Consider the following 17,132-nt stretch of genomic DNA (forward strand, 5'->3'; position numbering starts at 1 on the left):
AGGAAAAACGTCTCGTTATCCCAGAGTTCTGTGTGGGTGTGTGAATGTTATTCTCCCTGAGCTGGTGGTGGGCATTTAACAATGCTAAGGTTATGTTTCTGCCATTATTTAGGACAGGTGATGGGTGTAGTTTAACTACATTATGACGTGCAATGGTGGAAGTCTGCAAGTGTGGATCATAACCAGTGTTCGAATTACCCATTTGCTTTCGGGGGAGCCCTATTTATTTATTTTTTTGGCAATCATATAGGCAGACCGGAAAGATGTATATGTGTCCTGCATTAGATCAATATTGATTGCCAATAGTCCTACCTTGTTTGGTAGGACATGTTTTTTCTCATCTCCGAAATCTCGATCGCTTTTTCGTGTGCCTGGCTCTTAGTGCTAATAAATACTACAATCACATAAAAACACATTACTACAATCACAATAAAAGACAATACATTACAACAGATATATAAAAAACACAGGGAAAAGTCAGGAGTCGTGCTCCGCTCTGAGTAAAAGGCCAGGGAGAGCACTGGAGCCTCAACATGTGGAGAACATTATGTGAATCCATTCTTGTGAAAGGTGCACAAAGGTGGATTTTTTTGCGAGCGGCAGGGAGATCAATATACTTGTTGCCTCTTTGCAAATCTCACATCCACATTTTTTTTTTTTTTTCAAAAGCCATGGATAACTTTCATTCCACTCACTCCATATTTTCTGTGTCCAGTTAAAAGGCAGGTCATGGGCATCGTCAGGTTCGCTAGCGCAGGTGGCGCCGGCGGCTGTGGCCGTTGTTGAAGCCTCTTCAGGCTCCGCATCGGCAGGACTCTCCCTCGGTGTGGAGCTGTCAAACTCGACCCTAACGCCGCTTACAGACGGCCAACTAAAGTTGTTCCGTTCACGTTGTCATTTTTAGACTCCTTCGCTTCTTTGCTTGTGAGTCCAAAAGCTGCGGGGCTTGGCTGTTTTCGTTTCGCCATATTTTGTATTACAAAGCCAGAGTTAAAAAAAATATCAGTATGAAAATATCAAATACCGCGCCAGCATTGCCTGCCGTAACCATAGCAACGTAAGTAGCGTAAAGAATGCAGCGCCGCCACGTACAGATGGCAACACCCAGAAATATTCACAAATATAAAACAAATATTCAGAAACTGTAATGAACAATGACTATTATTTATTTCAAGAACTTATTTACAGAAACTCAACATTTCTAATCTGTGTGACACAAATATGCACGATTATTTTGGGCTCCCCCTATTTATTTCAAAGTCGGCCTTCAGGTGAGCTCCCTCCCTCCCCCCCATTTCGAACACTGATCATAACACGTGTTTACCATGTTAACATGTAGTCGTGTAACTGAATTGTGAAATGCAGTGTTATATCATATGGCCTGCTTTTAAATCATTAAATCAGTAGTGGACCGGTTGACGTGTCATTTGTCTTTGGACGCTATCATTTACTTTTAGTTAAAGTTGTTCAAGTTTGACCTGCCTCCTGTGAGCACCTTGGGTCTTCACTCAAGGAAGGTTATGTAACACAAGTCAGATTTAAGATATACATGCAGACTAAGTGGCCCAGGAACTTGAGACATTGACTTAATGGCCATTTGGGGTTCTATACTACAAGATCAGAGATAAACTCTCAGTAAGGAATAAATGCATTCCCGAGGGTTAGTGCATACATCTCCCTCTGGCATGAACAGACACCTTAGCCTCTCATGTTACTTCCTTAAATGCTACTGAGCTGGGCATGTGGTATGTGGTACAGCCCAGATAGCAGCACTTCATGAAGCATTCCACTGATTACACTGAGGAAACATTATCATGCCCCTAAGGCATGCCCTCGATTCACCCCCTGAGAACAGTGAGGCCCAAACTCTGTCTTACTGCTGATGGAAGGAGTTGGCCCTCAACAAGGCCTCTGTTAAATGCAGCCCAGAGGCACAAGGATAATATTTTGCAATGAAATGTACCGTGGCACGAAAACAAAGTAACCCAGTTTCTAATGTACACTTATTCATGATATTACAGCCTCCTGCATTCATCTGTCAGCTCCCTGTGCAGCAGTGAACAGCACGACTGACTGAATGCAGCATGTGGGTCATTGTTTCACACGCACGCACGCACACACACACACACACACACACACACACACACACACACACACACACACACACACACACACACACACACACACACACACACACACACACACACACACACACACACACACACACACACACACACACACACACACACACACGCCTGCACACAATAGAGTGAACCCATATGGGGAACAAATCTATGAAACACACACATGGTGAATTCTTAAACACAGAACTATAAATAAAAGAACGAGCAGGAATTGAAAGAGACATACCTAACACAGAAGGTAAGGCAATTTGTGTTTGGTAGATGATTTCTATGTTGTAACAATGCTTCTTGCCAATACATCTTATGCCATTGGAAAGCCTGTTTTCTTACCTTTCAAATGGTGCCACGTGTGTGATGAACATGCATTTGTGGGATGAGCAGCAGAGCTGAGTATGTGGGGTGCGCCCATGAAAAATGTGACAAATCTCCTCTGCCAATGCCAAACAGCTTTTTGCTGCTGACTCTAGTTTGGTGTTGTTTGGTGGATTGGATGATTGAAGTCTGATAAATAAAGACATATTGGCAACAATTGATTTATTAACAATTGATTCATTTAACAAGCAGCCTCAGTAGCGTGTGGAAGAGCCAAACACAGCCACAACAGCCTCTCCTCCTCATGCTGTCACCAGCCTGCTCACACCCTGCTGTGAGATGGCTTCCCATTCTTCAACCAGCATCTGTCCCAAGTCAGCCAACATGGTTGTGTTGATCCCTCTGACACGTACAGCAGGGCCAAGTTGATCCCAAAATGGGGTTCCATGGGGTTGAGGTCGGGACTGCAGGTCATCCCATCTTCTCCTCTCCTACTCTATCGGTGCAGCAATCAGCAAAGCCTTCTCTGCGTCTTCTCCACACCGTGACCCTACCATCCATGTGCTGTAGGCAGAATCTGGACTCATCGCTGAACATAATGTTCCTCCAAATGTTGAGGCTCCAGTGCTCTTTATTTTTATTTAACCTTTATTTAACCAGATAAAAGCATTGAGATAGAATCTCATTTGCAATGCTGACCTGGCCAAGAAGGCAGCAACGTTACACATAACACATAACAAAAACATATAAAATACAGAGAACATAACTAAGAAAACAAAAGACAAAAAAGCAGTCACTACATTGTGCACATTAGGACAGTAAGAAAGGTGCACTACTTATTACTGCAAGAGCAGCTGGTTGTAAGGACTTCAGACAACTTCAATCTAAAACAAGCTATTGAGATAAGTGCCCTCAGTTTGAGGCGTGATTGAAGGTCATTCCAAGACCAAGGACCATAATAAAAAAGACTCCTTTTCCCAGACTCAGTCCGCACAGCAGGAACCTGGAACCGTATCCAGGCGCTGGATCTGAGGTTGTAAGAGTCACAAACTGGAGCAAATCTGGTGCATATGTACAGTGGAAGCTTACCTAAAATGGCTTTATACATTAATAGAAACCAATGCTGCATCCTACGCATAGTAAGTGAGGACCATCCAGTTAGGCTATACAGTTTGCAATGATGAGTCCTATAGGGTGCATTTGATATATAACGCAGTGCAGCATCGTAGAGTGGGTCAAGTTTGGCCAAAACAGTGGGACAGGCAAATCTATAAATGGTATCACCGTAGTCCAGCTGGGACAGGAATAAGCCAGAGACCAACCTTTTACGGGATTAAGTTGAAAAACAACATTTAAGTCTGTAAAGGAAGCCAAGAGTGAATTTCAATTTCTTAGTTAGAACTTCAATATGGTGTTTGAAGTTGAGATTACTGTCCAACCAAAAGCCCAGATATTTGTAGGTATCGACAAACTCAACAGAGATGCCATCAAGGGTGTCAATGGAGAGGCAAGAGGACGCTGACTTGGGAGCAAAAAGCATTGCTTTGGTTTTCTTACTGTTCAAAAGCAGTTTGGAATCAAGAAGTGCATGCTGCAGCGTGATAAAATCAGATTTTAAATTGGAAACGGCCATATCCAGAGAAGGAGCATATGAGTAGACAATAGTGTCATCAGCATACATATGATAGGTAGAAAATCTGATTACACATATTGTTCACATATAATAAAAAGAGCAAAGGCCCCAAAATAGAGCCCTGTGGAACTCCCTTCTTCAAGGTGACAGGGTCAGAGACAGTACTACCCAACCTGACGCATTGAGTACGGTCGGTTAGATAACTCTGAAACCAGAAAATGGCATTATGACCGAAACATCAACATAACATTAGACATAATGTGGTAATCTACAGTGTCAAATGCTTTGGCCAGGTCAATAAACAATGCAACACATGAACATAACGTTCCTCCACGTGTTGAGGTTCCAGTGCTCTGAACATAATGTTCCTCCACGTGTTGAGGTTCCAGTGCTCTGAACATAATGTTCCTCCACGTGTTGAGGTTCCAGTGCTCTGAACATAACGTTCCTCCACGTGTTGAGGTTCCAGTGCTCTGAACATAACGTTCCTCCACGTGTTGAGGTTCCAGTGCTCTGAACATAACGTTCCTCCACGTGTTGAGGTTCCAGTGCTCTGAACATAACGTTCCTCCACGTGGTGAGGCTCCAGTGCTCTGAACATAACGTTCCTCCACGTGTTGAGGTTCCAGTGCTCTGAACATAACGTTCCTCCACGTGTTGAGGTTCCAGTGCTCTGAACATAACGTTCCTCCACGTGTTGAGGTTCCAGTGCTCTGAACATAACGTTCCTCCACGTGTTGAGGTTCCAGTGCTCTGAACATAACGTTCCTCCACGTGTTGAGGTTCCAGTGCTCTGAACATAACGTTCCCCCACATGTTGAGGTTCCAGTGCTCTGAACATAACGCTCCTCCACATGTTGAGGTTCCAGTGCTCTGAACATAATGTTCCTCCACGTGTTGAGGTTCCAGTGCTCTGAACATAACGTTCCTCCACATGTTGAGGCTCCAGTGCTCTGAACATAACGTTCCCCCACATGTTGAGGTTCCAGTGCTCTGAACATAACGTTCCTCCACATGTTGAGGTTCCAGTGCTCTGAACATAATGTTCCTCCACGTGTTGAGGTTCCAGTGCTCTAATAATAATAATAATAATACATTGCATTTCGAATGCGCTTTTCCAGGTGCTCAAAGACGCTTTACAGTGGTGATAAAACATGATAAAATAGAATTTAAAAGTTATTAGAACAAGATAAAATAACATTTAAAAGTTATTAAAACAGCAATACAGCATAATTCACAGATTAAAAGCCAGTCTGAAGAGGTGTGTTTGGTCAGTGTTTTGAAAGTGGGGGGGTCAGTGCAGTCTCTGATGTGTTGGGGGAGTGAGTTCCAGAGGGTGGGGGCAGCGATGGAGGAGGCTCTGTCCCCCAGGTTCGGAGCTTGGTTTTCTTGGGGATAGAGAGGAGGTTCGCTTCTGATGAGCGAAGGCTGCGGGAAGGGGTGTAGTGGTGGATCAGGTCGGAGAGGTAGGGGGGGCCTGGTTATTGAGAGCTTTGTGTGTTAGCAGAAGGATTTTGAAGTGTATTCGTTGACGAACAGGGAGCCAGTGCAGGTTTTGAAGGACGGGGGTGATGTGGTCTCTGGAGCGGGTGTGGGTGAGGAGGCGGGCAGCGCAGTTCTGGATGTATTGTAGTTTATTTAGGATTTTGGATGATGAACCATACAGGATGCTGTTGCAGTAGTCCAGTCTTGAAGTGACAAATGCGTGGATGAGGGTTTCAGCAGCCGGGAAGGTGAGTGAGGGACGGAGGCGGGCAATGTTTTTCAGATGGAAGAAGGCGGTCCTGGTGATGTGGTTTGTGTGTTTGTCAAATTTGAGCTGGCTGTCAAAGATTACTCCAAGGTTGCGAATGTGAGGAGAGGGGGTTAGAGTGGTGCTGTCAAGGGTGAGGTTGAAGTTCTGAGTGGTGTTGGTGCGGGATGGGGGTCCGATTATGATGATATCAGATTTGTCGCTGTTCAGTTGAAGGTAGTTTGTTTGCATCCAGGATTTAATTTCTGAGAGACAGTTGGTGAGTGTGGAGTGAGTTGTGGCAGTGATGGTTTTTGTGGAGATGTAGAGTTGGATGTCATCAGCGTAGCAGTGATACTGGAGGTTGTGGCGACGGATGATTTTTCCAAGGGGGAGTATATAGAGGATGAAGAGGAGGGGACCAAGCACCGAACCCTGGGGGACGCCTTGGTTCAGAGGGGCAGTGGAGGAAGTGCAGTTATTGATGTGGATGAACTGGTGTCTGTTGGTGAGGTATGATTTCAACCAGGAGAGTGCAGTGTCAGTGATGTTGAGGGATGATTCCAGGCGGGACAGCAGGATGGTGTGGTCGATGGTGTCGAACGCTGCTGTGAGGTCGAGGAGGATGAGGATGTTGAGATTGCCGGAGTCTGAGGAGAGGAGGAGGTCGTTAGTGATTCTGAGGAGGGCTGTCTCTGTGCTATGTTTTGTCCGGAATCCTGATTGAAAGGGTTCAAACAGGTTATTGGAGCTGAGGTGGGATTTTAGTTGGAAGGCTACAACACGTTCGAGTAGCTTTGATAGGAACGGGAGATTGGAAATGGGCCGGAAGTTGGACATGATGTCATGTGTGAGTCCGGGTTTTTTCAGTATGGGTGTAACAGCAGCCAGTTTGAGTGAGGGGGGGACTGATCCAGAGCAGAGGGAGGAGTTAATGATTGTGGTTATGAGTTGGGAGATGGGAGGGAGGCATTCCCTGACAAATGTAGTTGGTATGGGGTCCAGAGTGCAGGTGGAGTTCATTCCGGCCATGAGGGTGGAAAGTTGCATTGGGGTCACAGGGGAGAACCGGGATAGGGGCTTTGAGGTGAAGGGGGGGGGAGCCAGTGGGGGAGATGGGGAGCAGACTAGGTCAAGGATGTGTCCGTGGCTGTGTGTGGGGAAGTTGATGTGCTGTGTGAAGTTGAAGCACTGCAGAGTTTCCAGAAATTCAATGGCATATATGCTGGTTGGGTCATCAATGTGGATATTGAAATCCCCTACGAGGAGCACAGGTGGAGATATTGCAGATAGCTGGGTTAGAAGGTCAGAGAGGTCGGAGAGAAAGGTGGGATTTTGTTTTGGAGGGCGGTAAATGATGGCTGTGACCAGGGGAGTGGGACCAGAGAGCTTAAATACCAGGTGCTCGAATGAGGGAATATCAGGGATGGAGATGGTGGTGGCTTTCACATCCTTCCTAAAAATAGCAGCAATACCACCACCCCGTCCGTGTGGACGGGGTTTGTCAAAATAGGTGAATCCTGATGGAGTGGCTTGGTTTGGTCCAGAGGTTTTTGCCAGGTCTCAGTGAGAAAGAGAAAATCCAGGTTATTGTCCGTTATGAATTCGTTTAGAATGTGGCTTTTATTGTTCATGGAGCGGGTGTTGAGGAGGGCCGCTTTTAGAGGGCGTTTCGCTGTGATTGGGTGGCTGGACCGAGGAAGTGGTCGGAGAATGGTCAGATTCACGTGTTTGTTGTTGTTGTTGTGGCGTGATGCGGAAGTGCGGCAGGACCAGATGGACGGGATGGAGTGTGGAGACGTAGAGTGGAAGAAAAACTTTCGGCCTGAGCCTCTGTGTGGAGGTCGTCGTCCGCGGAGTAAACCTGTCTCCTTGAGTATGTCCATGCAGTCGGGTGGGAGGTGGTTATTCAGAGAATGGAGGTCTGAAGCGGAGAAGAGCGGTGGCATGATCGGGGGGTGTGGTGCTAGCACAGAGCTAGCTGTTGCCGGAGACCAGGGGTCGGATGGCTGTGGCAGAAGAAGTGGTGTGAGCTCGGGTATAAGCCGCAGAATACTCCACAGCATCACAGGAGGACGATGTCAGCGATTTGCAGAGGAGAGGTGGGAAGGAGTGGATGTCGGGCGACTAGCCCGCTAGCTTGCTAGCTAACCTGATAGCCACTGGCCGATGACCGCCTGGGAGGGAGAGCGTCGGCAGGGGAAGCCCGAGGAGGGGACGAGAGCAGGTAAGCAGACCACACCGGGATGGAGAGACTCCGGTGAGACAAGCCGTGGAGTTCAGGTAGAGACGAGAGTGTTCTGTTGTTGTTGTTGTTGTTGTTGTAGCTACCGGATGGCTAAGGGTCTGCTAGCTAGCGAGCTAGGAACCGATAAGCCAGCTGGTTCGTGACAACAGCGTCAGGCAACAAAAGTAGCGATTCGGTATGTCGATGAATATAAAAAGATAAGGATGTTAATTTACATTTAACCGTTGGCAAGGCAAAACATGTTTTCCAATCTGGACTGGAAACAATAGAACAAATAGGATTTAGGTGGGGGAGCGGCGGACAAGCAACGCCAGCGTCCTCTCTGTGGAAGGATGTATCATGAACATAACGTTCCTCCACATGTTGAGGCTCCAGTGCTCTGAACATAATGTTCCTCCACGTGTTGAGGTTCCAGTGCTCTGAACATAACGTTCCTCCACGTGTTGAGGCTCCAGTGCTCTGAACATAACGTTCCTCCACGTGTTGAGGTTCCAGTGCTCTGAACATAACGTTCCTCCACGTGTTGAGGCTCCAGTGCTCTGAACATAACGTTCCTCCACGTGTTGAGGTTCCAGTGCTCTGAACATAACGTTCCTCCACGTGTTGAGGTTCCAGTGCTCTGAACATAACGTTCCTCCACGTGTTGAGGTTCCAGTGCTCTGAACATAATGTTCCTCCAGATGTTGAGGTTCCAGTGCTCTGAACATAACATTCCTCCACATGTTGAGGTTCCAGTGCTCTGAACATAACATTCCTCCACATGTTGAGGTTCCAGTGCTCTGAACATAACGTTCCTCCACATGTTGAGGTTCCAGTGCTCTGAACATAACGTTCCTCCACATGTTGAGGTGCTCTGAACATAATGTTCCTCCACATGTTGAGGCTCCAGTGCTCTGAACATAACGTTCCTCCACATGTTGAGGTTCCAGTGCTCTGAACATAACGTTCCTCCACATATTGAGGTTCCAGTGCTCTGAACATAACGTTCCTCCACATGTTGAGGTGCTCTGAACATAACGTTCCTCCACATGTTGAGGTTCCAGTGCTCTGAACACAATGTTCCTGTTACGGTGTGTAAAGCAGGTAGGACCCAAATGCAGATTTACGTGAAATTCCTTTATTTCAAGGCTATAAGGACAATGACAGAACAGAACACTCACCGTGGACAAGCCAATACACAAGACAACCCGACAAAGAGAGACAGAAAACCCAGAACTTAAATACACCCAGGACTAATCACATAAACACGAGACAGGTGAGGAGGGAGGAGAAAACACATAGGTACCAGGTGAACACAATTGGGTAATCAGAGAGGGAAACCGACAGAAAGGAAACAGGCAGGAAACGGGGGTGAACACTTTACAAAATAAAATAGGAAACCCAAAGATAGAAAAGGACACGAAAAATACAAACAGACAAATCCTAACAGTACCCCGGGGACTCGGACGGCCCGGGGGCTGACGGGACAGCGCCGGAGGCCGGGCATGACCCGGTGTCGGAGCTGGTGGGACAGGCCTCGGCAGGATCCCCCACGGAATAGGACCAGGACACGGGATTGGCAGGACCCCCGGCAGGAGAGCAGTCAGCGGGGCCTCCAACGGCACAGGACAAAGGGTTGGCAGGACCCCCGGCAGGAGAGTAGTCGGCGGGACCTCCAACGAGACAGGACAAGGAGCTGGCAGGACCCCCGGCAGGAGAGTAGACGGCGGGACCCCCAACGGGACAGGACGAAGGGTTGGCAGGACCCCCGACAGGAGAGTAGTCGGCGGGGCCTCCAACGGCACAGGACTAAGAGTTGGCAGGACCCCCGGCAGGAGAGTAGGCGGCGGGACCTCCAACGGGACAGGACACAGGGTTGGCAGGACCCCCGGCAGGAGAGCAGTCGGCGGGACCTCCAACGGCACAGGACATGGGGTTGGCAGGACCCCCGGCAGAAGAGTAGTCTGCGGGACCTCCAACGGCACAGGACCTGGGGTTGGCAAGACCCCCGGCAGAAGAGTAGTCTGCGGGACCTCCAACAGCACTTCAGTAGGGACTTTAGATGGGACTAGAGAAGGGACTAGAGAAGGGACTAGGAAAGTGACCTGAGGAGGAACTAGGGAAGGGACTAGAGAAGGGACTACAGAAGGGACCAGAGGAGGAACTAGAGAACGAAACTCGAGAGGAGACTCGAGAGGGGAACTAGAGAGGGGACTAAAGGAGGGAACTGGAGAGGGGACTCCAGAGGGGACTAGAGGAGAGACTAGAGGAGGGACTAGAGAAGGGAACTTGAGAGGGGACTCGAGAGGCGAACTAGAGAGGGGACTCGAGGAGGGACTAAAGGAGGGACCAGAGGAGGGAACTCGAGAGGGAACTCGAGAGGGGACTTGAGAGGGGAACTAGAGAGGGGACTTGAGGAGGGACTAAAGGAGGGAACTGGAGAGGGGACTCCAGAGGGGACTAGAGGAGAGACTAGAGGAGGGACTAGAGAAGGGAACTTGAGAGGGGACTCGAGAGGCGACTCGAGGAGGGACTAGAGGAGGGACTAAAGGAGGGAACTGGAGAGGGGACTCCAGAGGGGACTAGAGGAGGGACTAGAGGAGGGACTAGAGAAGGGAACTTGAGAGGGGACTCGAGAGGCGAACTAGAGAGGGGACTCGAGGAGGGACTAAAGGAGGGACCAGAGGAGGGAACTCGAGAGGGAACTCGAGAGGGGACTTGAGAGGGAACTCGAGAGGAGACTCGGGTAGGAACTTGAGAGGAGACTTGAGAGGTGACTTGAGAGGGAACTCGAGAGGAGACTTGAGAGGTGACTTGAGAGGGAACTCGAGAGGTGACTTGAGAGGGAACTCGAAAGGAGACTCGAGAGGGGACCTGAGAGGGAACTCGAGAGGAGACTCGAGAGGGGACCTGAGAGGGAACTCGAGAGGAGACTCGAGAGGGGACCTGAGAGGGAACACGAGAGGAGACTTGAGAGGGAACTCGAGAGAGGACCTGTAAGGGGACTTAAGAAGAGACTCGAGATGGGACTTGAGAAGAGACCTGAGAGGGAACTCGAGAGGAGACTTGAGAGGGAACTTGAGAGGAGACTCGAGAAGAGACTCGAAAGGGGACCTGAGAGGAAACTTGATAGGGGACTTGGGTAGGAACTTGAGAGGGGACTAGAGAGGGGACTTGAGAGGTAGCTTGAGAGGGAATTGGAGGGGTGACTTGAAAGGAGACTCGAGAGGGGACTCGAGAGGGAACTGGAGAGGAAACTTGAGAGATGACTCGAGAGGGGACTTGAGAGGTAACTCGAGAGGAGACTCGAGAGGGAACTGGAGTGGTGACTTGAGAGAGTTGGTTCGCCAACAGAACACGGGGGGCTGGAGTCGGCCGGTATGCTGACTGGACTCGTGGAGCTGGCGTCGGCTGGAGAGCCAGCAGGAGACGAGGTGCTGGAGTCGGCCGGTACGCCGACAGGACACGGGGAGCTGGCGTCGGCCGGAGACGAGGGGCTGGAGTCGAAACCATGGCTGTTGGGGCCAGGACTGAGGCTGGAACCATGGCTGCAGGGGCCGGCACTGGAGCCGGAACCATGGCTGTTGGGGCTCGGGCTGCTAGCCTGGCCTTGCGACGACTCCTCTTAGCAGCCGCCTGAATACTCCGTGGACCTCCATAAGCCAGACGAGTTCCGGAATACGACTCCTGGACAGGAGCAGGAACTGGGGCAGAAGCACGGGTTGACTTCAGGCGGAACCCACCAAGGCGTATGGTGCCAGATTGGGAATTGGGAGACATGGAGCTAGCATGCCTAGGGCTAGCAGGCCGGGAATCACATGCTTGAAGGAAGTCCAAAATCCAGTCAGGTAAGAACTCAACGAAACATGGTTTCTCTGCTGCCAACCGGAGCGCCTCTACCAGAGCGGCCCTCTTCTGCCGAACACTGGACGCTCCCTTCCACCAATCGAAGCAGCAAGCCAGATAGAAGGTTAAATGCTGCAATTCAACCTCCCATGGATCATCTGCTGGGTCCATTTGTGGTCGGGTTGTAATGTTACGGTGTGTGAAGCAGGTAGGACCCAAATGCAGATTTACGTGAAATTCCTTTATTTCAAGGCTATAAGGACAATGACAGACACACTCACCGTGGACAAGCCAATACACAAGACAACCCGACAAAGAGAGACAGAAAACCCAGAACTTAAATACACCCAGGACTAATCACATAAACACGAGACAGGTGAGGAGGGAGGAGAAAACACATAGGTACCAGGTGAACACAATTGGGTAATCAGAGAGGGAAACCGACAGAAAGGAAACAGGCAGGAAACGGGGGTGAACACTTTACAAAATAAAATAGGAAACCCAAAGATAGAAAAGGACACGAAAAATACAAACAGACAAATCCTAACAGTTCCTCTACATGTTGAGGCTCCTGGCAACCGTACGAGACCCGAGATTGGCTGCTGTTTGGCATTGGCAGAGGAGATTTGTCACATCTAAAGGAAACATAAATACCCAAAAAAGAAATGCAATTAGAATAGGAACATTTTTTAAGAAATACATGAGAAAATATGGAGTGTATATCTGGATTAAAAAGTGGTAGTAATAATAATAATAGATTTATCCTGTAAGCGCTTTTACAGGTGCTCAAAGTCGCTTTACAGACAGTGAACAGAAAAGAACAAATCAAGCAATATAACAACAATCACACATTAAAAGCCAGATTGAACAGGTGAGTTTTGGTCAGTGTTTTGAAGGTGGTGAGGTCAGTGGAGTCTCTGATGGGTTGTGGGATTGAGTTCCAGAGGGAGGGAGCAGACACGAAGAAGACTTTGTCCCCCCAGGTTCGGTGCTTGATGCGGGTGGGAAGGGATAGGAAGTAACGTGCAAAATTGTCAGTTAAACCATTATAGGTTATGCCATTGTTCAGTATGAGGTTTTTTAGATGAGGAGCAGTGTGTGTACAGTATGTTTGTGCGTGTTATTGTGAAAACAGATGTGTTGTGTACGACCTGGGTCCAGGGCAGCAGACTGGGCACAGGACAGCTGTCTGTTATATAAGCAGCGCGCGGGGGTTGGACGTGTGCCCAGGAGGCAGACTGACAGAATACTTCAGACCTTTTTACAATGCATGGCTCAGACTACAGACAGGAGAATACATCCAATGTACAATGGGGCTAACCACTGGCAGTAGGAGTTCCTCTGGGCTCCATGAATGTCTGAAGGAAATGACACGGCTATCCATTCAGAGGCTGCTGAGATGCTACAGCTGTGTTTATGTGTGTGGAGATTGAAACATGTTCAGTGTCTTCTCTAATGCAGGCACCACAGGGATCAAATTAATAAACTGACATATGCTATGCTAACAAATGCCAAGAATATAGCACAAACCCCCACTTCTGCTAGAAACAGAGCGTCAGACCTGGAAGAAGACCTAAAACTGGTACTAATTTAAACAAACTAACCAAGAAGTCTTTATTTCTGCATTCAGTCTGAAAATGTCACTTTGTCCAAATAAGGGAAGACTACAAGTAAAAAAAGCCACCAGAACAAGGAGTAAACAATGCACCTGAGGAAACACCTGAAAGTGTTGTGGTGCTCAATGAAATCCTCAAGAAATTAGAGAATTTCGATTCGACAAAAGTGCTTATCACCAGTCTGCACATTCAGAAGCGGTTGGAAGATAAATGTGAAGATCTTGAAAGACATGCTCGACAGAATAATAAAAAAGATGTACTCAATGCCTGTAAAATGAGGGCAAAAACACGTCTGATTTTGTGAAAAAACTGTTTGGAGAGAAACTGCATGTCTATGAGGATATCACCACTGAGTGAGCACTGGGCAGCCGCTTTTATTGGACAAAGGAGCGGCCCAGGTCAATAATGGCTGCTATTAGATTGTGTTGACCCTGATTGTTTTATTTTTTATGTTACTGTAGAAGTGTGTTAAGCTTCTGGCAGCTGTGAATACAGACCATGTCTTTTTGAGACAGGAGCAGATAGTTGCTCCTTGACATCATGGGCTGTAAACTGCTCGAAGTGTGTTGTGTGAATTATGAACCATGAGTGGAATGAATGGATGATAGGATGGATATAGTATGAACAACATACACATTGGAGCTACATGGACCTCTGTACGTTATTTTTTTTGGATAAACAAGCTTTAATATGATGGTTTTGATAGCAAAAGAAAATGTATGCTATGCCATGTCCTGCTATATCCTCTTCTGTCTGTCGCTCAGGGTTGACCACAAGACTAACACACACACACACACACACACACACACACACACACACACACACACACACACACACACACACACACACACACACACACACACACACACACACACACACCTGCGTTTATTCTGACGCTCCGTTATGCTACGACTCTCTGACATTCACACACATTACGTTTATTTTCTTCACATTGACAATAATGACACTGCTTTCTCCAGGGAGGGACAAAGTCCTGGATGGGCGCCGGGTCTTTGCAGGATGAATACATCCAGATCTTTGAGTTCTAACGGAGCAGTCCTTAGTGATGCCTCATTTCAGTGAAGATCCTTCTGTCTGCTGAGCTGTGAAATGTGTCCTGTTTCTCCCAGGTGTGCTGTATTTGCTGGAGCATGATGAGCAGTACGTGTTCACTCTGCCCTGTGCCTACGCCCGCTCCATCCTGACTGTGCCATGGGTGGAACTTGGGGGAAAGGTCAACATCAACTGTGCCAAAAGTGGATACTCTGCCACTGTCAATTTCCACACAAAGCCCTTCTACGGAGGAAAAGTACACAGGTAGGCAAAGAAAGCTAATCCCATGTGTCTATTGGCTCTATTTTTGGACAGAGAAATGCAGATTTGTGCCGAAAAAACCCCCACAAATGTAACACTTTCTCCCCCCACCTCAGCAAAAATACAACAGTTTGGAGCCAATAAATCTACAAGTGTAGGCTCAAAATATAGAATAGCAGCAAATTGACAATGTTTGAAAATGGATGACGCACTCAGATCCTTTTTATGGTCCGAAAAAACTCCATAACAAGTAAAAATCCTGAATTCAAAATGTTACTTAAAGGGGACCTATCATGCAAAATGCACTTTTTGATGTATTTTATACATTAATATGTTTCCCCGGTGTGTCAGGGAACTCACAAAGTGTCAGAAAACAAAACCCTCTCTCTTTTCCTCCATACCCAAATCTCTAAAAACGGGGGTACAACGGAGCTGATCCAGATTTGCGTCCGATATGACGTCATTCAAATCATATCTATCAGCATACAGTAGCTATCAGAAACAATGCCTTATGTGTTTTGTACGGAGCCCTCGGGGACATAGAGAAGAAAAAAAAAAACTTTTAATTTAGCTCAATGTATTTCAAACAATCAATCAATCAATGTTTATTTATATAGCCCAATATCACAAATGTTACATTTGTCTCAGTGGTCTTCACAGTGTGTACAGAATATCAGTATGACAATACGACACCCTCTGTCCTTAGACCCTCACATCGTACAAGGAAAAACTTCCAAAGAAAACCCAGTTTAAAGGGAAAAATGGGAGAAACCTCAGGGAGAGCAACAGAGGAGGGATCCCTCTCCCAGGACGGACAGACGTGCAATAGATGCCGTGTGTAAATTGAAAAGATAATACATTTGCAACATAGGTAGTCCAAATGTTTGGAAATGCATGTGTGTATAATAGGAAGATGAATCCACGAGGATATCCATCCAGGACCACAGCCACGACTCAATATCCAGCGCTCGCGATCCAGGACACAGGACCGCAGGATCATCCATGACTCCGGATCCCAGCGTATATAGACACCAAAAAGAAAGACATTTAGGGAAGCTGGGTTAATCGGAACATGAGAGTACACAGGTATAGACAGAGAGAAGGAAGAAGTAAGATGTCCCCCGACAAACTAAGCCTATATCAGCAAAACTAGGGGCTGAATCTAATCAGCCCTAACTATAAGCTTTATCAAAAAGGAAGGTCTTAAGCGCACTCTTAAAAACGGATAGGGTGTCTGCCGCCCGAACACAAACTGGAAGCTGATTCCACAAATGTGGAGCTTGATAAGAAAAGGCTCTGGCTCCCATTGTACTTTTAGAGATTCTAGGAACAACCAACAACCCTGCATTCTTGGAACGCAATGCCCTAGTAGGACAGTAGGGTATAATGAGTTCTTTAAGGTAAGATGGCGCCTGCCCATTAAGGGCTTTGTAGGCGAGAAGAAGAATTTTAAATTCTATCCTGTGTTCTATAGGGAGCCAGTGTAAGGCAGCCAGAACAGGAGTATGTGGTCCCTTTTCCTAACTCTGGTTAGTACACGAGCCGCAGCATTTTGAATCAGCTGAAGCGACTTGACTGACTTCTTGGTACTCCCTGTTACAATAATCCAGCCTAGAAGTAACAAATGCATGGACTAGTTTCTCTGCATCGTTTTGAGGCAAGATATGCCTGATTTTTGCAATGTTACGTAGATGGAAGTAGGCGGTCCTTGAAATTGATTTTATGTGGGCGTTAAAGGATAAATCCTGATCAAATATAACACCAAGATTCCTTATAGTCTCACTGGAGGCCAAATTAATGCCATCCATAGTTAGTATATCTTTAGATAATTTGTTTCGTAGATTCTTCGGGCCAAGTACAATAACTTCAGTTTTGGTCGTGTTAACATCAAAAAGTTTAAGGTCATCCACGTTTTTAAGTCCTTAAGGCAGTCTTGAATTTTATTTAGATGATTAATTTCATCAGGCTTGATTGATAAATATAGTTGAGTATCATCCGCATATAATATTGCCTAACGGAAGCATATATAATGTGAACAAAATAGGTCCGAGCACTGAGCCCTGTGGCACTCCATGGCTAACTTTGGTTTGCGTGGAAGATTCATCGTTAACACGTACAAACTGAGAGCGTTCAGATAGATAGGACCTAAACCAGCCTAAAGCAGTTCCCTGTATGCCAACTAAGTGCTCTAGTCTTTGCAATAGGATATCATGGTCGATAGTATCAAATGCAGCACTGAGATCGAGCAAAACAAGAATAGAGACAAGTCCCTTGTCTGAGGCTATTAGAATATCATTTGTGACTTTAA

At 47.1% G+C, this 17,132-nt stretch overlaps 1 protein-coding gene across 3 annotated transcripts in view; it reads left to right on the forward strand.

Moving 5' to 3' along the window:
• LOC117460964 (oxysterol-binding protein-related protein 10-like) overlaps window positions 1–17,132 on the forward strand; it is a 127,658-nt gene that overhangs the window by 99,706 nt on the left and 10,820 nt on the right. For all 3 annotated transcript variants that reach the window (XM_034102619.2, XM_034102621.2, XM_034102622.2), the window contains one exon: window positions 14,641–14,827. In XM_034102619.2, coding sequence (XP_033958510.2) covers window positions 14,641–14,827 — 187 coding nt within the window. The remainder of the gene's footprint in view (window positions 1–14,640; window positions 14,828–17,132) is intronic.

This window comes from Pseudochaenichthys georgianus, chromosome 16, assembly GCF_902827115.2.
Source record: "Pseudochaenichthys georgianus chromosome 16, fPseGeo1.2, whole genome shotgun sequence".
Classification (NCBI taxonomy): domain Eukaryota; kingdom Metazoa; phylum Chordata; class Actinopteri; order Perciformes; family Channichthyidae; genus Pseudochaenichthys; species Pseudochaenichthys georgianus.